At 37.5% G+C, this 24,654-nt stretch overlaps 1 protein-coding gene across 2 annotated transcripts; it reads right to left on the bottom strand.

Moving 5' to 3' along the window:
- Nucleotides 1-1,515: 1,515 nt before the first annotated feature.
- On the bottom strand, nucleotides 1,516-24,371 carry EIF3E (eukaryotic translation initiation factor 3 subunit E). 2 transcript variants are annotated; one of them, XM_059475389.1, is made up of 14 exons: nucleotides 24,240-24,371; nucleotides 22,432-22,546; nucleotides 20,341-20,391; nucleotides 19,355-19,472; nucleotides 16,562-16,604; nucleotides 15,984-16,088; nucleotides 13,978-14,103; nucleotides 12,416-12,540; nucleotides 11,564-11,690; nucleotides 9,510-9,611; nucleotides 8,750-8,859; nucleotides 3,287-3,389; nucleotides 2,701-2,835; nucleotides 1,516-1,681 (listed from the first exon to the last, which is right to left on the bottom strand). In XM_059475389.1, the coding sequence occupies exons 1-14, from the start codon at nucleotides 24,327-24,329 to the stop codon at nucleotides 1,643-1,645; spliced, it is 1,389 nt and encodes a 462-aa protein (XP_059331372.1). In that variant the 5' UTR covers nucleotides 24,330-24,371; the 3' UTR covers nucleotides 1,516-1,642. The 2 variants fall into 2 exon arrangements, with proteins under 2 accessions (XP_059331372.1, XP_059331379.1); XM_059475396.1 differs by lacking the exon at nucleotides 20,341-20,391.
- Nucleotides 24,372-24,654: the final 283 nt, after the last annotated feature.

Here is a 24,654-nt window from a genome sequence, read left to right as displayed (position 1 = left end):
AGAGCATGCTCAGCCTGAAACTGCTCTCCAAAAGCAGCTTGCTAACTTCAGCTGTGTTTCACTCTTCATCCCCATCCCAGGAACAAATGTTATACATAAAGTGAATCCTTGTGCTGTAGACCAGCTTTCTTGGACCATGGTTACATACCAGCAGCTATCTACTTTTAACTGCTTATTGCCACCACTTCTTAAATTCCAGTTGCTCAGCCAAGGAAGGGACCTCTGAAGGCCAGAACTCAACTCCCTCCTCAAAGCAGGTTTAGGTCTATCTGGGTGCTGAGGTACTTAGTAAATCCAAAGGAGGAGATTGCATATCCTTTCTGGGTGACTGCTTCTAGTGCCTAATGATCTTTTAAGCAATAAAACAAAATATTGGTTTTCCCACTTAAATCTAACTGGATTTTTCCCATGTTTTGTGTCCATTGCCACTGATCCTGTCTCTGTGCAGCTTGAAGCCTTGTCTTGTTGTGAATCTACGCAGTAATACAAGAGTAAAAACTCGTCTTCACCTTAAGGCTGAACATCACTAAACTGTTTATCCTTTCCCAGGATACATATAATTCCAGACAGCAAGCAGGAGTGTTGGCAAGCTGAAACGACTTCACACACATAGATGAATCCCAGAACTCAAGGAGTTAAGAGGGAAACAGGCTGGAACAAGCTCAAGGTGAGTCATTGGTGTTTCCCTCAACCCAAAACTGTGCAGTGATAATGCCTCTTCCTTTCCAACATCCACACTTCACCTCAGTGATCAGTCACTATACCTGACAGAACTCATAAAAAGGATCTGTGATTTCTCTTACAGATACTGAGGCATATTCTGCAGTGCAAAGGTACTAAGGAAATCCAGGCAAGTGTCAAACAGTAGTTGAAAACCCCAGAAATTTACAAAGCCCCTCCAAAATCCAATTGTTGAACTAGAGTTTTTTGGCTCTCTTATATTTGCATCATTTATCTTAAGAACTTCAAATTTCAGAATGAAAGTTTTAAACCATATGCAGCTCACTTGTCAGGCCTTTTGTAATCCTCCCTCTCGACCAAAAATATTCCAGAAAGTTTACAACACAGGGCAAGATTAAAAATGTGATTTCAAACAGGAAAAATTCTGAAGCATGAACACAAGTAGTCTAGCCAAATTATTCTACATGTAGATTACGTTACGTTTCACAGAAGATACTGGCTGCAAGTGCCTTTGTTCTTCCATGCTTCTCCCTGTAACAAAAAAAACATGGAAGCACAGAAGATTTTGGCTTGATCACATGTTCAAACATGGTCTATCTGTTCCACACACATCTAATTTTTTTAACATGCAATGTTTGCAATAGGTAAGAAAAATCTCTAAATCCCTGCTTCCAAACTCGGCCCAGAGAGCAAAAGCATTCTTTGGTACAAACAGACCTAACACAACTGACATCCTAAATTTTGCAAAATGTGATCAAAAATGCTGTAGAATACTATTATGTTAAGAAGTCCTTATAAAACAGAGGAATCTATTTAAATTAAACACACACAGACTGATAAAAGTAGCCAATTTTATTCAGATAACATAAGCACTAACACATAATTACTTTTCTCAAAAAGGTTACGTATTTATGTGCTTTTTTAGTCAAATAAACAGATTTGTCGCCACTGTAGAAGTGTTTCAATAGAATCCAGAGTCTTGAGTAGCCCAGTTGGGTGCCTAAAAAATGAATAAAGATTAAAAGAAATTACTATATTACTTAGTACTTACTGAAATGTATAACACATTAATTTAAACAGTGGGAATGTTGCTAATAATGAAGGATACCCTATAAGATTAAAGCCAAGTGTTCACATACCAGACACACATACTGTAATTGAGTTGTACAGCTAGAGTCCTCCAAGCTAGTAGTTTCAAAAGGGAGAAATTCTGGAAGATCCCAATATAAATATAGGAATAATTTCTCAGCTATATTTTTAAAAGAAAGCAACGATACACAAGTTTCACAAAACTTCCCATTAACAGAATAAAATAGTGTACCACTGCCTGTCCAACTTCCACCAGTATTTCAGCCAAGCACTGAGGAAGCACAATAAAACTTATAATGTTTAAGCTCTTTTACTGTATAGCTTGTTCTGATTTTTGTTTGTTTTAAAGATGTATGGCTGGGCCTCAGAGCCATCCCCATTAGAGTGCTGTTCTGCCTCAGAGAGCGTCTCATATTGTAATATGGAGGGAAGCAAAACCAGATGATCTAGCCTACTTTCTTATTTTCACTGGTTCTACTTAAACCTTTCAATGACAACTACATTTTCTAGAATTTCACTTAACAGATTTAACAGTTAGGGTTTTGCACAATTCTCCCTTCTCCTTTCAATACCACATCTGCATCGACAATACTTCTGAGTACAACTCACTTGGAAAAGTATTATAACTACTTTCATAAGTGTCAGACTTCATAATCTGCCCTTTCCTAGTGGTGAAGGAGACCATTTAAAAGAAGCAGAGCAGCAAATGACAGAAACAGTTATGCAACAGAATAAAATCTAATGATGAAGAGAAAGGCTAAAAGAAAGCAAGAACCACTGTGTTTGTGGTCACTATGTCTTTTCCAACATAATTCCTAGTATTAGAAGTAGGAATAGGCACACCTGGTGAATTAAGGCATAGGTTAAGAATTATACTTAAAATTATCTCTTAAAAAGGCAAGAATTCAGAAAAACAAAACTTATACTGACCTCAGATCTACCACTCTGATTCAGTTTCTTCTCAATGTTCATAGCCAGCATTTGACTACGAAAAGACAAGCTTTTGGTCTTCTCAATCACTTGTTGATAAGGTGAGACTGCATTGTTGCCCATGACTACATGGCCCTAAAACCCAGCAAAGACGGAACAAATTTAACAATTGCTCAGCATGCAAGGATCTTTAATGTACTACTCTGCTTTCAGAACTTTCACAGGTCTTACAGACAAGCACAAAACACAATAAATGAAATCCACAACAGTTTATCCCAGAACAGAAAGTTTTGATTTCTATTGTTTTTCTTTGCCCATGAAGTAAAAGAAATTTAATGAAAAACCCAACAAACTCACTTGGATCCATCTGGCTTTAAAATGAAAGAGAGCAGGTTTAGATTAGATTACTATGAGGGTGGAACAGAAAAACTATGGGTGCTGCATCCCTGGAAGTGGTCAAGGCCAGGCTGGATGAGGCTCCGAGAAACCTGGTACAGTGGGAGGTGTCCCTGCAGGGGGGCTGTAACTAGACAGTCTTTAGGGTCCTTCAACAAAAACCACTCCATGATTCAATGTGCAATCTTACCAGCTTGGAATCCAGTTTGGCATCCAATCGTGCATTCCGGATCAGATTGACAATCCATCTTTCTGCTTCTTCAGGAGTCATATTCAGCTTATCTGCCAACATACTAAAAGATAAACCACTTATTAAATGGCAAATTAAAATCTCTGATGTTGGTAAACATAACAAGAGACTATGGAATACAAGTCAAACCAACACAAAATACAGCACAGTCCAAGATTCAATAAATACTGCATAGCTGGGAAGCTTACTTTAATTGGACTGAAATGACTTAAAAATTACATACAGGCTCTCCTGCCCATCTCCACCTCCACTGCAAATAAGAAATTCATATCCCAAAGTGTATACTTACTCATTCTGAACTACACCACACTGCTTTTAAATCTTGACCTGCACAGTTTTCCTATGTTCCTATTAAACCTTGTCTACACAAACATTCTTGGAAAAACTGTCATTTAATTAATTTCACTATTAACATAAAACCACCACCACTATTAAAAAAAAAAAGTCAACTGAACTCCTTTTATTCTTATTTAAATGCAATCAGCAGTCAAGAATGTATAGATTATCTAGTAGAAAAAATACGTTTAATAAGAAAATTTCTCTCCAAAGTTCAGGAACAAGACCCATGAAACAGAGCTTGGTATAGAAGATATGACAGATGCACTATGTTAGAACTTCTTGCAACTTCAAGGAAGGAAGGTGGGGGAAAACAGGGAAAGGAAAACTCTTAATCGAACAAACACTCTTGTCCAGGAATAATTCCTCCTAATAGTGCTTCCTGTGGCTTTCCAGCTAACTCCTCCAGCTTCCTGCTGGCAGTTGGCTCACACAGGGCATTAGTAACGCTCATTCTTCCATCAGCTTGCAGACTAAGGTAACAAACATGAGGTAAAGGCTACAGGCATGACTAAAAAGCCAGCTGACTACAGTGAGTTGCACAAGAGGTCAATTTGTCACCATTTTACAGAATCTTGCCTAAACATCTTTTTCTCCACCTGAAAAAGTGATTTTTTTCTTGATGATTATTTGCATCAAGTAACTACTTTACAACATCTACCTGACTGGACTTCTACATACACTTCTTTATACAGTTGTCTCTCCTATATGCTCTTGATCTCTTACCTTTGTCTCAACTATAAAGGCAAATTCCATTTTTTCTACAGATAAACATGAAGTGAATAGAAAAAAAAAAACCCAAAGTAACTTAAAATACTGAACTTACACAGACTCACTTCAGCAAAATAAGAACACAAATGGGTAACAAGTGTTTGAACTTGGCAAAGTAAGGGGAAGTACAACCCAAACCCAGTTGCTACTGTTCCAGTAGACCTTTTAATCTGAGTTTGAATGAGCAATTATAAAGGCAGAAGAGAGCAGAAGACATCAGGCATGGAAATTTTTGTGGAATTATCAGTCACCTGGACAGAACATGAGACGCTTCAATACAAAAAAAGTACAATAATTTTATTACCCCCAATCAGTGATGTTAAGCATTTGACTTGAAACTAAAGACATTTTAAACTGCAAGTACAAGGGGGTGAGTATAATTCTCACATTTCTCTTTTAAAAGCCTTAGTAAGATTTAGATAAAGTAAATTCCCTTCCAGATGACCACAAGAAAGGCTACTGCCACCACACTGGAGATTAAGCAACCCAGCTTTGGGATTACAGTGTGGAACCTCCATTGATGCAGACAGGAGGATTTACTTGTGGATTCCTGACTAAGCAGCATAATGGAATACTGCTGTGGGACCTGCTCAGAGCTGCAACTGGGTTCACAGGAGATCAAACCAGATCACTTCCCATCTACAGCACCTATAATTTCCTTTTTCCTTAACACAGTTCACGTGTAATTAGAGAGTAAGAGGGCATATATGTCTAGAGAATCATTCCAAGCCAGAAACTATGAAGTATTTTGCATTTGTTACTAGCAAATAATTTTACCTTTTTTTATTATATCTACATTTTCCTACTAGCTCAGCTGCTTGATAAGTGGATTTTTTTCAACTAAAAAGTGTTTTGGAACAAACATACAAAACATATGTAGCAACACAACAGAAGTAACACTACAAAAGTATTATTTTCTTGCACACGTATTTGGAAAACTTGAAAATCAGAGAATAAAAATGACAGAATAAAAAGGATGTAAAATCTGTTTTATCCCATCTTGTAGCTTTGAGACTTACACAATGTTTAAATTTTAGTATAAACTGATGTTATTAGGTAGCAAGTATCTTGCACTGAATAAGGAATAAATTTATTAAAAACCTAGAACTTTAACACATCCTGGACACAAGAGATGACCTTCCTCTAGTACTTGGGGCAATTGGATTCCCTTTTAAGAGTCTCCTTGCAGCCTACATTGAAGCTGCCAGGACCACCCAAAGTGCATGGATGTATAACATAGAGGTATTTCCCTGGTAAACTAACACACATGACCAAAAAATATTCTCTATCTTTCCAGAGCAAAAAGCACAGAAGATCTATCCTGATTACAATTCTGTAACAAACACCACTATTCTCCTATCACAGTTAGAACATATTTAAAACTCTTGAGATACAAAATACAGCTTAGCCTCATTCAAGTTTGACAGCTAAAGTAATAGTGACACATTTAGATTTACAAATACATATTAACATCACTGATATTAAGAAAAGGATGCAACACAATCTGTATTATAGGTTACCACTGTTTATAAAGATTCCTGATATAATTCAATAAAAATGAAGTCAATTATAATGAAATACTATTAAAATTTAAAGAATGGTCTACCATATCAAGTTAGAGTTAATTCCAAATGGCAGACTTTTAAATAATTTCTGTCCCCTAGTTATAGAAGGAAATTCACTTATTTGGATCATGCTAGGGCTAGTGTTCCTTAAGTTTCATTTACTTAAAAGGCAAGCTGAATTCCCCACATGCTCATATATGAACAAGCCCATCTTATATAGTTTTCATGTATGTGCAGTACAAAAGAAGAATGAAGCATATTCAGCTCTCCAATTAAACACAAGTATATCAAACTAACTAAAACAGAATTAGCATCATCTATTACTTCTGATAAACATGATATTTCAAACAGCAAACCAATCACAGGGTTATTTAGGATGTGCGAACTTTGAGTTGCAACTGATAAAACAAATATAAAGAAGTTTCCTACTGCTTTCAAAACCATTCTGAATAGCTAAGCAGTACTCATCAAGCACTGTGCTACAATCACTTCGTTTTTTGCTCCAGGATTAGCAGTGGAAATCACTTGTGAACAAGAAAATGCAAGAACTACAAGAACTACGTCTCAGCCCAACATTCATTTCAACTGGCTAATTTCCTCAAAAGCAATTCAAATACACTAAGAAATAATTATGTACCTAATTTCATCAGCTCAAATATAATCATTGTTACAGCTTGCAAAGAAATTTAAGGCTGATATCCATCATTAAACACACAATGACCTACTGAGAACCACCTCATTACTGATGACTGATTCCATGTGCAATTAACTTAGGTGCATGTGGTAGAAATGTCCATGTCACACTGAGATAAATGTCTCAACTCCGAATCTATCACTTGCCTCAGAACACATTATAATGCTTATAAAGGACACTGCTACCTATATTTAGGAATTACACATAACAAGGACAGCCAACTACATTTTTTATCATACCTAAAGTTGAAATATCATACACAGCACAAAAAATATGAACTATAAGTAATAAAAACAAAATAAATGGCAATTACCTACCACAAAATTTGATAGAGCTTGCAATTTTTGCCATAATGAATTATTGGTATGTTGCACACAGTTTATCAATATCTTCCGATACGAGACTTGAAAAATTCTTAACATAAACACTGCAGTGTGTTTGCTCATTGACTGGAGTCAGGTGAGAGAGACTTCTTAGAAAGCCATCTAGTCTCTAGTTAAAAAAGCTTAAACATCTAATTTCATTGAGAACTTGTGCTTGAAGATGTGCAGTATTCACACCACGAAAAAGATTTCTAAGAAAGAGCAGGATACCATTGGGTTTTATATTCCCCAGAAACCCAACTTTTAAGACCACTATATATATGGGGTTTTCCTTCTTTCCAAACACTTATTCAAGCCCCCTTTATGCCTAACCATGCAGTACTTCTGCTTTAAGTGATTTTAGACAAAGCATTAGCCCTCTTATAAGAACAAATATTAAGCATGGAAAAGCTCTGCTCACAGAATGCAGTTCCATTTCCTATTAGGACTGTATGCTTAAACCCAATACACTAGAGCTGACTAAAATGCTCAAATTCACTGTTTCCCTTCGACATCAAAGTCACTATTTTAAGCTGATAGAAAGGATAAAAAGTTTTCCAGAGGCAATGAAGACAAACATCAGCCAGTGACTAAAGATTAAAAGTATTAAGAATCAGTCCTTTTTCCAACTATACCTATTCATAAAAAAAAGCAATCCTTCGAAGAAGTTTGCAGTATTAAGACAATTTTCCCTCAAATCCTTTCCTTTGAAATCAGGCAGTGTTAAATCCTTTCCTCAGAGGACTAGATGCACTTATTTGCTCTGGATACAAGCTAGTAAGAAGACTGCACTGAACTTGATCAATTCAACAGCCTTCATTTCTCCTGTGTCAAAGATCTCTGCAGTGCTCTCTACCAGTGAGATTTTTATAGCATTCAGAGTTTTTCACTTCCTCCTTTTTAATTTAAGGATGTGGAAATAAGGGAAATGTGGGCAAAGGCCAAGTGGAAAAAGATCTCAAGCATACATAATATCTTCTCATTTAGTTTTTTTAAAAATATATATATATAAAAGGCATCAGACCTGATTCATTTGAAAAGCCTGCATTTATAAAATAAATCTGAATAACCAACAGACATATTTGCTAATAACAATTCTTACAGCTGAATCACTTTGTGTCACAGGGAATTAAATCCATTGTTTTCTATTTAATTAACGAAAAAGGCAATGTGATCAAATAAATTTCAAAGAACATATCTATAAGACACACATGGGTATCTGTATCTACCAAATAAAAATAAATTAAGGCAGTTATTGTATTTGCAGCTTGTATTTACTTAATATTAACACTCTATCTCAACATGTGGAATTGAGGCCCAAATGAGGTATTTCCACCAGGACTTTGGTGACACTGGGTATGAAAGTTCCCATTAAACTCAGCAGAGATCCCACTTAAAATCACAGCAGTTGTAGCTTGAAAGTACTGCTTGTCTGGGGGGACTAGGGGTGGTAGAGAAGGGTTGTTTTGAAGTTAAACACAATAATTAAATTCTGAAGTATAATTATAATTCAAGTACATCACATTAGAGCTATAAAACTAGAAAGAATACTATGCAAATGAGATTCCAGTTAGGATTTCACCTGACAACTGAATACTTCCTGAAGTTTGCACTGTCTGTCAAACTGCCCTCCATGACTGATTTTCTGAACTGCGGAATGAAGACATTCTCTTACCCAATGCTGATGCACTGATGGATGCGACAGAAAGTCTCAAATATAAAGAGACGGGCATTCTCAATGAAGTCCTCAAGGCACGCCACTAAGAAGAAATCATTCACAAGCACCTGCACGTGTCAGCAGAAAGGGAACAAGGAGCAAACATGTGAGTAGAAAGGTAATGGTAGACACTGCCAGTAAATAATGCCAGTAACTATGAACAGCTCACAGTATACCTAGAAACATTATTGCTATGTTCAAAGATGTGGCAAAAAAGCTATAGATGAACAATATTTTTCATTGTTTCATTGTTCAGCATCTTACTAAATTTAAATTGCATGCTAACATGATCACTGAGGTCTGGCTCAAGAAGAGAGTAAGGTCAAGGTCAAACTCCACTGCTGCCCTAACTACTAAAGATACTTTCAACACAAAATTTGACTCCCCACTCATCTTTCACAACAAAAGGCAAATCTGAGCTTTTCTTCAAGCATTTCTCAGAGTTTAAGCTCAGCCAAATGCACGATTACCTATTTGCTTCTTCTTCTAGAACTTCTTAAATATAACATTATTACAACATTAAAGCTATATTCTTAACAGTAAGTCACATGTGTTACAAAATGAGTTGTCATAAAACCCAATACCACCCAACCGTGAATTTATCAGAAAACATTGGCAATGTAATCAAAGACCACCTCAAAGAAATTAGCAGTCCATTGTGAATTTTAGAGGTCTTTACTTAAAGGAAAAGGAGTCTTAAAAATATTTTAAGTCTTACTGTTTCACACTCTCTCAGCTTCTTCTGTGCTCCATCAAAATCGAAGTTAACGTACAAGCATTCCACAAACTCTGTGATAGGGTCCCTGTATGTGTAGGACTCCTATAAAAAATTGGGAACAACATCAGAAATCAAGGCCATGTGGTCACTCATGCATTCCTTAGAGTCTTAAAAAAAATTAATAGTGGAAACAAGCCCATGTATCACCTTAAAAAAAAGCCAAACTTCCAAATTCCTGTTATAAAAGCTACATAAATATGCTTCTTCCCAATAGTCTGGTAAAACAACCAGAGGTGTAGTTTCACCTTCAGCATTTAATGCTGCAATCTTTGGGCTACGAAACTGTCAAGAGATTAGAGCTGTCTCGGTATCAAACCTCCAAATTTCATAAAGATGGAATAGTCTTCCTAAATCCTGATTTCAAAGATGACTCCAACATCAAATCCTTCATACTTGAAACTGAATGATAATTCGATTTTCATAGACAACATAGCTAACAAAAATGCTACTTTCTATACACTAATTACTTCGGTATTACAGAAGTTACTCAACTTTCTCAATTATCAGGGAGAGAGACTGCTACATCTACATACAATTGTGTAAATTCAAGTGTAACAAACTTCCCTTTAAGTGTTTCTTATGCATATTATAAAACAGCTTAAATCAGTATGTATCAGTATCCGCTTTAGCATACAGTAAAATCAACAGATTTAGGGAATTCCTAAGAGATATTTTTCTTTCTGGATCAGTTATTTTTTCCTTCCCCAAAGAACTGTACTTACAATCTCATTATTTAGATTTAAAATTCAGTTCTATACATGTTTTTCACATCAAAATTGCACTTGTTAACCATTATTTGCAAAATGGTCTTAGAACGAGCGTGTCTCAATTTCAATAAACAAACTGCATACCTATCAGTTCAATACTTGCAAAGATGTTGCAAGTTTAAACAATCTTTTACTGCTACTAAAGCAGCACCACGAGTTATTTCAAATCTGTAACACCTCTACCACATCATCATTTAATATCATGAATCATACAGAGTTAGAGGAGTACTAAGAAATCTGACAGGCAATTTCAAAACCAAAAGCCCAATTTGGTATTTTCAAAAGGAATTCTCTAATGGTGTGTAAGATTAAACAAAAGCAAGAAGTTGTAACATGTTACTTGAAGTATTAGAAATTCATCTTCTATTAAAAACTCAATGTCACAATCAGATTTTAGATAAAGATAAAAGCTGAGTCACAAGACTTAACACTGATTTATTGCTTATGGTGCCTTTTGTGAGCACTAACGCTTAAAAACAGATTAAGTTGTAGCTAAAATGTGATCTTTGCATTGACTGTGCTTTGCACACGTAGTTTCCCAAATGCTTGAAGTGGTTAAAACTGACTACTAGCCTATAATAACTGTACTGTCATATTTATATATATACACACAGAGATACAATATTTATTACTCACAACATTATCAAGTATTTGAAGTGCATTGGTTTGTATACAAGTTGTTTGGTGATTTCAGATAAAAATCCAGGCCTTAAACCCCTGTTGATTGCTACCAAGCAACTCTTTTATTGCTTTTCTCTGTATCTGTCATCCTCATGTCACTGTGACAACAGAACCATTTTCACGAGAATGCATGTGAATTTAAATCAACACACACAATTCAGTGATTTTGAAATGTAAGAAAGAACTCTTATTCATACAACAATTTACTGTACAGATAGTTGAAAAAGAATCAGATCCAAAGCCATTTCACATCTCACTGAATTTTCAGCATTTAGTGACACAGAAAGTAAGAACGGCATGCATACTTTACTGCATGTAGGTGTACATGCAGTAGACATGTACATGAAAGGAGAAAAAAGTTATTCCATCCTCCCAACTGACTGATACGCACTTTGATTCAGTAAAAACTTTCACTGACAAACAACAAGTATTAAAATACCTCAAATACTAACACAGATAGTATTATAACCTTCTTCTATTACTAGAAGGTTATAATGAAGTCTTCTTAAAAAACAGGCAAAAAATATCAGAAACTGCAGTCCTTACCTGCTGAATAACCTTGACTAGATCTTTCAGCACTTGTCTACGTTTACGAACATCCTTATTTGTTATGACTGCAGTAGTCAAATATCTGAGGATATGTGGGCACATGGTCTGAATTGCATTGAGATACCTAGAAAGAAAAAAACATATGTAAGATTCAGAACTCAAAGGTATACTGAGGTTTGCTGATGACACTAAAATGAGAGGAGCTCTCAACTCCTCAAAGGCAGAGAGGCCCTGCAGAGAGAGCCTGACAAAGTCATCAGAGGGCCGGACAATCACCAACTGTATTAAGCATAACAAGGGCAAGTGTCAGATTCTGCATATGGAACAGGGCAGCTCTGGATCTATGTACAGACTGGGGAATCAGAGGCTGGAGAGCAGAAAGGGATCTGGGGCTCCTGGTCAACAACAAGCTGAATGTGAATCACAGTGTGTCCTGGCAGGCAGGAGGGCCAACTGTGTCTTGGTGGACATCAGGCACAGAATCACCAGATGGGCAAGGGAGGGAATTGTCCTGCTCTGTTCTGCACTGGGGCAGCCTCATCTGGGTATTGGTTGTAGTTTTGGGTGCCACAACATGAGAAAAGTATCAAGCTATCAGAGAGCATTCAAAGGAGCAACAAAGAATGCTAGATCTACATGTAAGTCAATCCTCTCACAAATAAATACAGTGTTTCAATATTCATTTTTAGTCTGGGATTTCCCAAGAATCTTTTGAAATAGCTATCTACAATCAGAATAGAATAGAACAATACCTTCACCCTGCAGCCCTAAGCTCAGCAAGCTTGCATATTTATCACTTGCCTTCAATTTCATTTGAAGACCCACCCCAGATGGTACAACACAACTTACTGTGGTTGATAGAGAAAAAGGTCAATGATGTTGTCTCTCCCTTTAGGATGATTAAAAAACACGAACAAAGACCAGTGGATGAGCCATGTTCTTTGCTGAAGAGACTGCAGTGGAGAGCTGACAGACTAGGAGGAAACATAACATTGGTTCAAGTCAAACACAGCACAAAGTTTGCTTGAATACTAACCCATGGAAACCTGTAATTGCCCAAAATTTTGTGATTTTGCATCAGCTCTTTATAACTGTCATCACTGTCAGGCTGAGTTTGACCTCCAGCTTTTTTGTCATCTCAATGATAAATCTACTGAAAATTATAAGCAAGATGATTTTCCCAATATTATAGTCAAAACTGCTTTCTGAATTTGCATTTTTATGGTAAGAGCAGACATTTTAGCTCTCCAAGACCACCACACCAACCTAAGTTACTTCCCTTCTTAATTCTGAATTCCTTGTATTCCCTCCTCAGATGTGATCTGAGTAACTACTTAACTTTTTCACCTTTTCTGTTTTACTTCCTTTCTAAATCCTCACAAGACTTCTTTTGCCATAAACCCTCCGACAATGATAAAACTTTACAATCCCTTTCAGCCAAAAAAAAAGTAATTATCTTTATTTAAACCTGCTGATAACAGACAAACAAGGGTTCAGCTCCAAGTACCTGTATTAGCTCCAAATTTCAACAGCACTTCAAACAGACTGCAAAACAACATATTGAGGATGAACTGACATGACAAGTAACCCTCCCTCTGAAGAGCATGACAACAAACTGCTCTGATTCAATCCTAAAAACCTCTTGGGAGTGTAATAAACGAGTCAAGTAGTCTATTATAACCATACAGAATCATAAAGACAACAAAATTACAGAAGAAATTTTTTAAACACTAATTATCTGCTACATAGACAAGGAACGACTGGGGGACAGAAAAAACTGTTTTCTCAAGACTCTGGTTCAGGAAAGTGAAACTTTCACATCTCTTCTGACATGGCCAGTGAAGCTCCATATGCAAAGAGGAAGACTGAGAGGTCCTAATCTCATCAGTTGCTCTGAATTAGTACTGCAGCCCCACTCACTCCTTAAGTTCGTGGTACTCATCTGAACTCAGAATAGCTTTGTTAAGAAAGTTGGATTAGCTGAATACTGTTTCCAAATATAAGCTGATTGCAGTATCTATCAAAAGCACTGTCTTCATCAGATAAAATGGTTTATTTACATGCATTCTAATCCTTCCAGAAGATGAATAGTACAAGTATCTGAAATTTAAACAGCAGTTTCACACAATGATACCTCGGCCTCAAACACATCCTTAAGACTTTTCTGTTTATTGTAAATATATTTGAAAATACAGATGAGAACCTAAGGTGTTAAGAAGCAAGCAATTTGAAAAAGAATGTTTCTTTATTTTTTCACTAGCATCCTTTGACTTTCTCACTGCCAATAAGAAAGTATCAAGTGAAAACATGGTCATCTACTCTTAAATAAGACTGCAAGTGATTTATAATAAAACTTGAGTACTAACACCTCTAACCTCTCACCTTGCTAAGATGTCCAAGAACTTACTTACATTATTATCTATTGTCTCCTTTAGTCTTGTGAGATCTTCCATGGCTGCATCCCAATTCTGCATCAGGATTTCAGATGCCAGTTTTCCCCAAAGGGAACTCAAAGCATTTCTGTCTGTTGCTGGAACCTATGTTCAACAATAGCAACAAAGTCACACTCTTAGTATTTTAAATTACTGCAAAAAATTATTATTTACTTTTAAAATTACAAACAGTATTTTCTGGCAGTATTTTTCATTTACAAGATACCAATTTTGCATAGTCCTAACTCTTCAGATTAAGCAGGGATTTCTTCCAGAGAAACAGTTTAGACATGGGAAAAAAACCAAACCAGTAGTAAAATTTCTTAAACAGAAACTAGGAAATCCTGTCAAAAAAAGACAGATCCATGCTGCTGCTAATAAAACAAGGTTATTACTAGGCAGGTTCCTAAAGAACTCCTAATAGTAGATAACCACCTTCAAAAAGCTAGCATTCCAAACTCTTCCTGCTAATGCCTTGTCCAGAACTGTACTCATTACAGCAATGTCCAGTGGAACTGCAACTTGGCAGCACTGAACCTGCTCCCTGGAAAGGTAGCTCTGAGGTCAAGCTGTGTTAGTTTTACACAGGAATGAGTTGCACTATGCCATTCACAATGTCAAATTCTGCTCTTAGACTGGTTACAATAGTTCTTTCACAGACTATGTTTCATCACACAGGGCTTTGAAACAAATCTTCTCCCATCAGAATCAGTAGCACAAGTTTTACACTAAGCTATTATCAGCACAAAAATCAGTACTCCATTTTTTGAGGTTACTGACATACAAGAACATAATGCTATGCCCAGAAAAAAGGCATGAAGAATTAAGGACAGTTGCCCACAAACCTACTTCCCCTGTTGGCACATAAAAAGAACCTGTACCACTGAAAGTCACCTTTAGCATCAAAATTTAGACTTATAATTCAACTCATTCATACTTTAGGCCCCATTCTTTTGATTAAAGATACATTTCCCAATTTCTCTTCTTTAATTACAGTCATTTACAGAAATTTTTGTGGTTTACTCTAACAGTATTTCAGAGAGTTAAGATTACCTTTAGATGGGAATACAAACTAGCAAGGAAGAGCATCAAGGTATGAACCACTACATGTTTTCAACAATCACTACACAAATGTATGAGATTTACTGCTCACAAGTCAGTATCTTCCAGGCAACCCAGGTGCCAGTTTAGTAGATAGTGGGCTGAGAAGGTTCACATGCTCTGTGCTGGTTCCAAATCCCTTAATTAGAGGTAGCTGTTCACAATAACTGCTTTTAGGTACCACAGCTGTTCCAGCTCCATTATCAGGATTTTCGAGCAGTTACTCTGAATTTCCATTTGTTAGTAAAGCAGCACATTCACTGACCACCAACAATAAATTTACTGTGCTGGGATTCTTACAAGGCATCAAATCTTTATTCTCAAAATTCACTCCCACCAGTACCAAATAATATGAATTACAACAAGATGAAAAGAGTTGCTTCAGAGACAAGGGATCTGGTTCTACATTTATCATGTGAGCTGTCTACATTTCATAGGGAGATGACTTATACTCTTAAATCCATCACAGAATTCAAGAGAGGACAGACAGATCAGAGTTCAGATAAGGAGCTGGCAGTTCCCCATTACCAGTAATTACATTCAACCCACCTGCAAGCTTTTCACTGCTGTTGACTACATCTGTGCACAAAATCAAGTATTCTTAAAAACAAGTATTCACTTCATTGTATTATATAATTAAATGTTACAAGACATACAAATTCAAAGAACAATTCTACTTGAAAATAATGGAATTGCTGAATCATAGTGATGATTATTAACCATTACTGTAAACTTTGGCATACAGTAATGACCTCAAAAAGCTATAAAGTATTATATGCCAAGAATGATATAGACAATTTACTGGTTTAAGTATTTCACTGAAAATAACACCAAATAAACAAACCAAAAACTAAACCCCAAACCAACAACCAATCAAAACTTACCAGAACCCTGAAGAAGTAGAGATATTCTGCAGCTCCTGAGTAGTTACCACATTCATACTGGAATTTTGCATACCTGTAGAGTGTATCTAGGTACTCCTGCCTAAACTGAAAAGGAATAAAATAAAAGCTTTTACTCCCTAGGAAAAAAAAAAAATGTGCTGTCACAAGCTGATTTAATGGTAGAGTAAGATTTGAAATCTGTAGCTTTTCAAAAGACATTGTACATAGGAAAAGACAATAGAAAACTATTATATTCTCAATCCATGCCATGGAATGAATGTTTATACCAATACCAGAAAAAGGTGAAATCTTGCTTAACAAAGTAAAGCACATCTAAGTTACCAAGTTACCTTAGTTATCTAAGTTAATAAGCCAGCATTAATTTTAAGCTTTTTTTTTTGTTATAAAAATTAATAGTTCAAAGGCTTAAATATGTTAGCATTAGGAGTTCTACCTATTAGCTACATTGACAGGAGACAGGACAAAATGCTAGGCCATGCTTGGTCAAAACACTGTCAGCTGTGAGGGAGTTTGGGTGGACATCCACAGAACTCAATTCCAGCAGCTACAACACTTACCCCGTGCTTCTCAGCTAAATAGTCAAACAGCATCCGACCATCTCTATAAGAAAAGGACAGAAAGCACTGCTTTTACACAATAAATTGGTAGCCACCATGCAACACCACACAATGCAACACAATTTTAAAGGTAAAAACAACAAAGTGAGCATGAATTTGATGTAAAATTCTTCCACTTGTTCAAAAGCAGCTGCAGTCATCTATTACTGGTGTCATGCAGTTTCAAAATCTTAAAATTATTCAAATTTTAAGTAATGAATGCCACCTGCAACAATAACTACAGTTAGGAAAAAGTGGAAAGTTGTTTTAAATTTGATAGCATCCTTAGCTTTCATATGAAAGTTAAATTCTGAATTATAGCTCTTCCCACTCTCATGTTCCAATTTCAAAGCAATTACTCTAGACAACCTTGATTTTAACAAATGGGGAAAAAAATGGCAAAGACTAAAGTAAATAGAAATAGAACTTATCCTGTTAGCACTGAGACAGAGTGGGTCACAAGAATATCTCTACCACAGCCAATATGAGCAGAATACAGAACCATAAATCATAATCATACTACTAAGTTCTTAACTTCTATATTCATGTGATCACATCTCTGAAGACTGTTTTTTATTTAACATTAATACTAAAAGAACAAGCATTATTACCCATATCAAAGAGAAGCCTCCAGGAGGCAAGCTGTAAATTCCCTGAGACAAAGACATAGTAAAAATGGTATGAGAGAAAATATTTTCCCATTTACTCTGAAACCAACCGACTGCAAAGATTTGAGTTTGTTTAATTGAACTTCTAGTACAAGATTCTACAGAGAAATGGCAAATTGCCAAGTGAGCCAAGAATGACCATCCTCAATCATACCTCTGAAAGCAATTAAATAATCTCATGGATTTGCTACAGTAAAACATACTTTGAGGATGAGGAATACTGACGATCACTCTCAGTAATTTTTAAGTCAATGTCCTCCAACAGTTGCTTAGAGTAGTGAAATGTTTTGGTTTATTCTTTAAAGAACTTCTACCTGCAAATCTCCTTTACTCTTTATCTGACAGAGCTGGATATTCCAAATAGTGCCATCATGGAGCAAAAGTCATGATCTAAAGTCCCAACAATATGCAGCTATCTGAATTTGATACAGTTTTAAAATCACCAGCAGAAATTCCCAAAAGAATCAAAACTTGTTTCTACTATCTACAGCACACTACTCAGGTCTAGACAGATGGGACATATTTCAGCCAATTCTATCAACTACTATCTAACCCAAATAATCTGGATCAGAACTACTCCTGCACCAATAACCAAAACCAGAACTTATGAGCTGTGAAGTTTCCAGACACTTTACAAACACAAATCCCATACCAGTTCTAAATCAAAACTTGCTGCAGATGAGTAGTAGGGCTAATATTCTATAGCATTAGACATATGCATTTATATAGCATTACATATACAGCATTCAATAAATGCATTTATTGAATCTATTGTCTCTCTTGCTCCCAAACAAGGCATTTCCAATTTGAAGTCCATACTATTGACCAACTTTTGCAAATCAAAATCAAGTAACAGCATACTCCCCACGAAATGCTGCTTTTTTACTAACATTTTTCTAGGCTAATTATTATTAAAAAAACTGGCTAAAAGCAAAGCAAGAATTGGACAAGACCTCTGTATATTCTATTAGATTTGAACAGTTTTAAGAGAGGCTCAATTGCCACAGTAACTGAGACGTTCACTTTCAAAGCTGCATCACAGGTATATTCATACAGAAGATTTCTGCAAACTAGAAAGAAGAGTTTGTACATTCAATACTTTTTTAAGAAATTCCAGAAGCAATGTTACAGTCTTCCTACTGTTACAGCATCAGTGGATGCACAAAGCTTGCCAACAATAAACCCAAGTACAGGCTTCACCTTCAAATTCAAGTTAAGCCATAGGTTCTCTGTCCGATACATTATGCTCTATTTAAATTTTAGGGCAGGTAAGGCTAAAGAAGGAAGGGATCCAATTATTATTCCAGTTTGCCAGACACATTTACAACAGCACTAACAGTGACTCCTATCTAAAGGAAACAAGGAGTAATTTATGCCAAACAAATACCTGCCCACCTCTCTGCTGAAGGTGGAGTTACTCCTCAGTGACTACAGCTGAATTCTTTCCTACAGAGCCCAATTCAAGTTTAACCATGGTGAAACTCTGATAGATCTTAGACACAATGTGCAGACAAACTCATTCTACTTAAATTACTTCGCATAAGAAAATTAAAAAAAAAAAACTGGATGCATCTTAAACAGACTTGAGCACAACCTTACACCAAAACTTGGAATGGTTTGGGGGTGGAGAGAGTAAGTGGGAAAAGGATAGAAAACCCTGAAGAAATATGTGCTCTGAGGATGAAAGGATGGTCATCCATCAGGCCTCCCAGACTAATATGACACTCCATAACCTTTTCTGGAAGAAAATATTAACTGTTTCAGCCTCTTTTCCCTCAAAAAAAATAAACCAAATCAAAGCCAAACAGAAATTAACCTGTGATTGGACTGCACTGGATGATGACTGTCACTTGTAACAAGCTGATTCACAAACATTAAAAACAACAGATGTCTTTTGCACAACAGGGAAAAGCACTGAAAAGAGCAAACTGTGTCCAGCAATTTCAGCTACCTGACCACAAGCACTACTTAAATACTGTATGAAAATAAAAATGTCTTTCTTGCAGTTACTACACAGAATGCACTCCCAGCATCAACACTTGAGAGGTACCAACAAGCCATCCTGACAAATTATGTTAGACATTACCTAGTGGACTGCATTTGCCTCGTAGTCTCTGGATCCTCAAACATCTTGACAATAGGTTCTGTTTCAGCTTGAAGCTGCTTCAGCTGTGCAACAACAGTTGTTCTCTTCTCACGCAAAGCTGAGCACAAACAAAAAGACTTGAATAGAATGCTTTAAGCTTTTACATGAACCAGCCTGTAATTACATGGTGCTGACACTTGAATGCATCTTCCCAATTCCTACCTCACCTGTCCTCTCAGTCAAGCCTCAAACCCAGCTGAGTATAACAATTCTGTAACTTAGTAAAAACTCCTAACATTTGCTTTTTTTCCTCCTGAGTAGAGGCCACCAGAGAGCAGGTACAGCTGGAGCAGTCTGTATTAGACAAGGTCTCTTCAGGCTTCCATTAAGGGAGAAACAGCCTTTAACTAAGTTCACTTATTCCAAATAAACTTGCAAAAAAGTAAACAATCCAGTGATACCACAAAGATTGATTTTCTTCTGACTGATGATCAGGTTCTGAAAAAACATTTAGAGCATACTTAACTAAAAATTGACAGGAAAAACTTCCAAGCAGCTCAAACTGCAAAATTACCATTTTGAACATTCTGTGCTTAATGGAAACATTAAGTCCTTTATGAAAAGCTGTTAGGAAATTCAACTAAAAGTTTTAGGGTGATTATTTTACACAGACCCCAAATTCCTCACCAAGTGCAAGTAATGCAATAAAATGAAGACTTAAAATTTAGAAAAGTGTACATGTTTAAAAAAAAGAAAAATCACCCTGACTTCGGCTATGTGAAACACATGGGATCAGAGAAGCCAAGACAAAACCCCAGGAGATAAATGCAGGAAACTGAGAAAGTGAGCCACACACCAGAACACTTAATGCCACGGTGAACAGAGTCAAATTTCTTTCATGATTTGACTACACAGATATTTGAACAGGACATCCAAGGTGGCTAACACCATAATGGTGACCCAATCTAAATATGAGAACAACTTGCCTGACAGGAAGTGTTCCAATAAGGAGAAATTATCTCCACCTGCAGCTGACTCTTGAGATTATAAAAGAGGAAGAAAAAACAGATGAAAGAAAAACATTCAGTTGACTTACTAAGAATACGAAAATGTTTTCCTGCGACATCTCCTGGGTGTGTAATTGTAAGTTGATCTCATGGAAGACAAGACAAAAGCAACTATAAATCGTGCAGGGACATTTCTAATTATAACTGTGTAAGTGAACTTAGTTTTAAGTACTTTAAACAGGGAAGTCTTAGAAAAGGATAGGGCAAACTTCTAACGATGCCAGTGATTCCACAAGTAAGAACGACCTGTCCATGCACACATTGTGACAAGCACTGCTACAACAAGATGACACCAGAAAGATCTCAGAAGTGAAGGCCTTTGCATAGGAAGCTGTGCAAGCAAGCACCCTGAACAATGTGTGAAAGAACTAGCTCTGCTTATGTTAACTGAATAAAAGCCACACATCAAACAAAAGTAAGTCATTATTAAAAAAAAAAAAAGCCAAAAAAAATCCCAAAAAAGCCTGCCAAAATGATGAGGTAAAATCCTAAGAGATGTAGTGTTTTTTTTATAGTATTTTCAAACAAGTGTGAAAATTTCTGATATTTCATGAAGGCAGAGCTCTCCAAGGGAGAAAATTCATTCAACTTTCTTGCAGCTGTGACCTTATGAAGTTATACTCTGACACAATCTGCTTAAGTAACTGGCTATGATGAGAATTCTGAAGACACTTGGAGTAGTTACTTTGTGGAAGTCTGCTAGAATTGCTGTTCTTGTCTTGCCTACTTCTAGAGTATTTTACTCCTTAATTACTACTGCTAACAGTAATATTCAACAGTTTAAAAAGGCTGAAGCAGGGAAAGAAAGAGGAATACCTACTCAGCATTGAGATTTTTTTTATAGCCTTGATGCAGCCTGACTTTTTTAATCAGTAGAACTGTTAAGTAACCTAAAGGTGAAGCTATTATTACAACTGTTTCTGAGATGACAGAAGTGAGCCCCCTGGTTCTCACTACATGCCACAGTACACATGCCCACAGCAATGCCCACCTAATGCCAGCACAGACTCAGCCAGAACACTGACTCCCATGTCCATCAGCCTATCAATTCTCCTCTTCCAAAGAGAAGAGTGGCCATCTCTGCAGCTTCAAGAGCCTGAAAAGAGTGAGACCCAGAGGAAGAAAGCAACAGCACCCAAGTCTCTTCCTCCTAAGATGCAGGCAAAAAAGACTGTCATCCCAATAGCTAAGAAAAAGGTGAGGAATTCACCAACATGAAAAACAGATGGAGAGATAGGAAGGCAATGGATATTGAAAGACTAGGTCAGGAACAAAATGAAACACACAACCCATAAAAAAAAAAGAACTGGGAAAAACTGTTAAAATCAAAACATGCCTGAAGAATGGAAATTAGACAAAGCTAGATAACCTGTTTTCTCCCCATTCCCAAATGCTCCTCAAGATGATAGAAATTTAAGTAGTAAACAGAGAAGTTATCAAAATCATGGATAAAATAGTAAAAGATCACATTCATTATAATCTTAAATTTATTTTCTCCTAGAGAAGCAGCAATTCTTGTATTGCCAAAATTGAGGAAAACACAGGAAGAGTTCGAGGAAAAATCTCTCTCAAACTCTAAAAATCAGCCACAGTCAGACAAATTAATGGAATTACTTAGAATGCAACTCTAGTCTTGACACACTGGATGCTTTAAAGAAAAAGTCACCAAATAACACCAAATCATTATGCAGGTGTTTAATCTGAGAGATGAAAAGCTACTACACCTCCATCAGTTGCAGTGCAACACCTTTAAAATTAAAGCTTGAAATTACCAAACCAGCACTGAAATACTCAAAGAGGTCACTCAAAGGTGAAGTTCCTGACAGACCAACAAACCCAAACTTCCCAGGATTAGGGCATTCTGTTTTTCTCAGTATTGCACATCCTTGGGTAATGCTGAAGTTAAACAGCACTCCAGTTTTTGTACACAACAAGCAAATACCACTAGTTATTTATTATGCTAGACAGAAAAGTGGAAAAACAAGATTTACATTTAAATGAGCAGCTTACCATGAGGAATTTCATCAGAATAAAGATTTTTGTACACATCCATAGCAAAATCCACCATGTTGGTATCACTAAGGAGATCCAGTTTTCCTTGGAGCAGCTCTTTTTCATTGTATATCTGAAACAGGAATTATTAACAGATTCATCCGAATAGTGCTGAAGTTTCAATTCATATTATGTATTACTTTTGTGACAGTTTATGGACTTCTGTACAACTGAATTGTTTTAAATATCAAATCTCACTGCCCTACCATTAAGAGTACTAACTATAAAGCCTCTCTGCATTTTCAGTCTTGACAAAATATCAAATATTTCCTGCTATCTATGGAGGCAGGTACTTCTAAAGTTAATTAGAAGTTAAGTAACTATTACTAGTCTCTTAACATAAACAGTAATTCCTATTGCAAAATTACACACATATTTAAAAAATTAAAGAACCTTAATCATACTTTTCTTTTAAAGTACTGAATACTTTCCACAAAATAAAATGCTGAACAGTGAGGACTAGTTAAATTATTTAAAGTGGATTTCGAAGAGAGGCACAGGATTAAACTCACAATTTAATTGTAGGGCAGATTAATCTAAAATACGTTGCTAAGTCTATAGCATAAAAACAAGTTTACAGCAGCTACGTAATTGAATGTGTACTTTTAAACTTTGCAAATTGTTTTTTAGAGTTCCATATTCCATAATTTATCAGAGAGTTGCAAACTGCTGTTAGATATTGAAGATGTAGGCAAGGGCCAAATCCAGTACATTCCTCAAAAAACATATTTGCACAAGAGCCAAATTGCAACTCACCATACCACATTTGTGCACATCTCAGACACAGAATCTGTTGAAGTTTAATTCAGCTCTGAACATTGCATTGCTCAAAACTAACACCACAAAATTAATTGTTTAATTAACTTCAGCTGATACAAAAATGCTAATGTACAAATGCCCCCAAGATGAGAGGCATTAAGCAAACTCCACATGCTACACATGACAGCTGGCTAGGTCAAACTGCTTCAATGCAAGCATGGTTTAACAGTTCCTATCTAAAGGCTAAAATAACACGTACTTTAAATTCAAAACTTACATAACTTTACACATTTCGCTCCCATTTTAAAATAGTTTGTACTCATTAGTTTAGTCGAAAGTATCTGAAGTATTCATCTGAGGTATCTCCAGCATTACTATTCTCTTTGCAGCAATATAACTTATAAATATACAGAGGAAGACCAACAAAGGATAACTCCAGAAGGGATTTATATTTGTTTCCAACACAAACTCGTGATGACACGGGTTTCAAATTAAAATTAGTTAGTATCATTGGCGTAACCGCACAGACGGCCCGAGCACCAAAAGCTGGGGGCCACCGAGGGTGTCCCACGCCGCGGGGCTGCGGCTGCAAGGGAGAGCTTTGACTTCTCCTTTCTCCAAAGAGAGGCGAGGGAAAGACACCACGCCAAATCGGAAGGAGAAAGCGCAGCAAGTCCGCGCTGCCTCGCAAGCGAGGGGCCGCGGAGCTTCGCGGCGTGATCACGGAGCGGCTCCCTCAGGCCTCCTCTCGGCCCTGCTCCCGTCCCTGCCCGGGCAGCCCCACACGCTTGGCCCTGGACTCACGCAGCACAGGAGCCCTGAACTGCTCCCTACGGAGGCTCCGAATCCCCCACGGGCCGCGCCCGGCCCGCGCAGCGCCCAGGCCCGCGGGAGGAAGCCCCGGCCGCGGCACACCAGGCCCACGGGAAGCACCGGCAGCTGGCAGCAAGGCCTACCACCTTCCCGCTCCCACAGCCAGCTTCCCCCCCCTTAGGAGAGACACGCACCTCCTTGACAGAGAGAAATTCCAGCAGCGGGAAGACCAAGTGCCGGTCCAAGAAGTGCGCGATCCGGGTGGTCAGGTCGTACTCCGCCATCTTGGAGCCGGGAGAGAGGAAAGGCAGAGGCGCGACGCGGCTCTTGGGGACGCTGCGCCTGCGCGGCCCCGCCCCCAGCGGCGGGGAGTCGGCGTCTGCGCACTGCGCGGGCCCCGGCCAGCGGCCAGGGAAGGGGCAATGGCCGCGTCCTCCCCTCCCGTTCCCCTCCCGTTCCCTCCCCGCCCCGGCGCCCGGGCCGCTCTGGGAGCGCTCCGAGTGCGGCTCCGGGGCCGCTCCGAGCGCGCGGTGTGGCGGCTGCGCTTGCGTGGGGTGAAGGCGCTGATGGAGCGCGTGAGCAAATGCTGGGCGACACTTTGGGCACCCT

This window comes from Ammospiza nelsoni, chromosome 1 (assembly GCF_027579445.1).
Source record: "Ammospiza nelsoni isolate bAmmNel1 chromosome 1, bAmmNel1.pri, whole genome shotgun sequence".
Lineage (NCBI taxonomy): Eukaryota > Metazoa > Chordata > Aves > Passeriformes > Passerellidae > Ammospiza > Ammospiza nelsoni.
Note: the sequence above shows the minus strand (reverse complement) of the source record. Positions and strands in the feature narration are given on the sequence as shown.

Coding starts and splice junctions, on each gene's coding strand:
- EIF3E (XM_059475389.1), bottom strand. CDS start 24,329: ATGGCGGAGTACGACCTGACCACCCGGATCGCGCACTTCTTGGACCGG. Junction 20,392..22,431: donor TTCTGATGAAATTCCTCATG/GTAAGCTGCTCA, acceptor TATAATCTCAAG/AGTCAGCTGCAGGTGGAGAT. Junction 12,541..13,977: donor AGGAGACAATAGATAATAAT/GTAAGTAAGTTC, acceptor GTTTCCTCCTAG/TCTGTCAGCTCTCCACTGCA.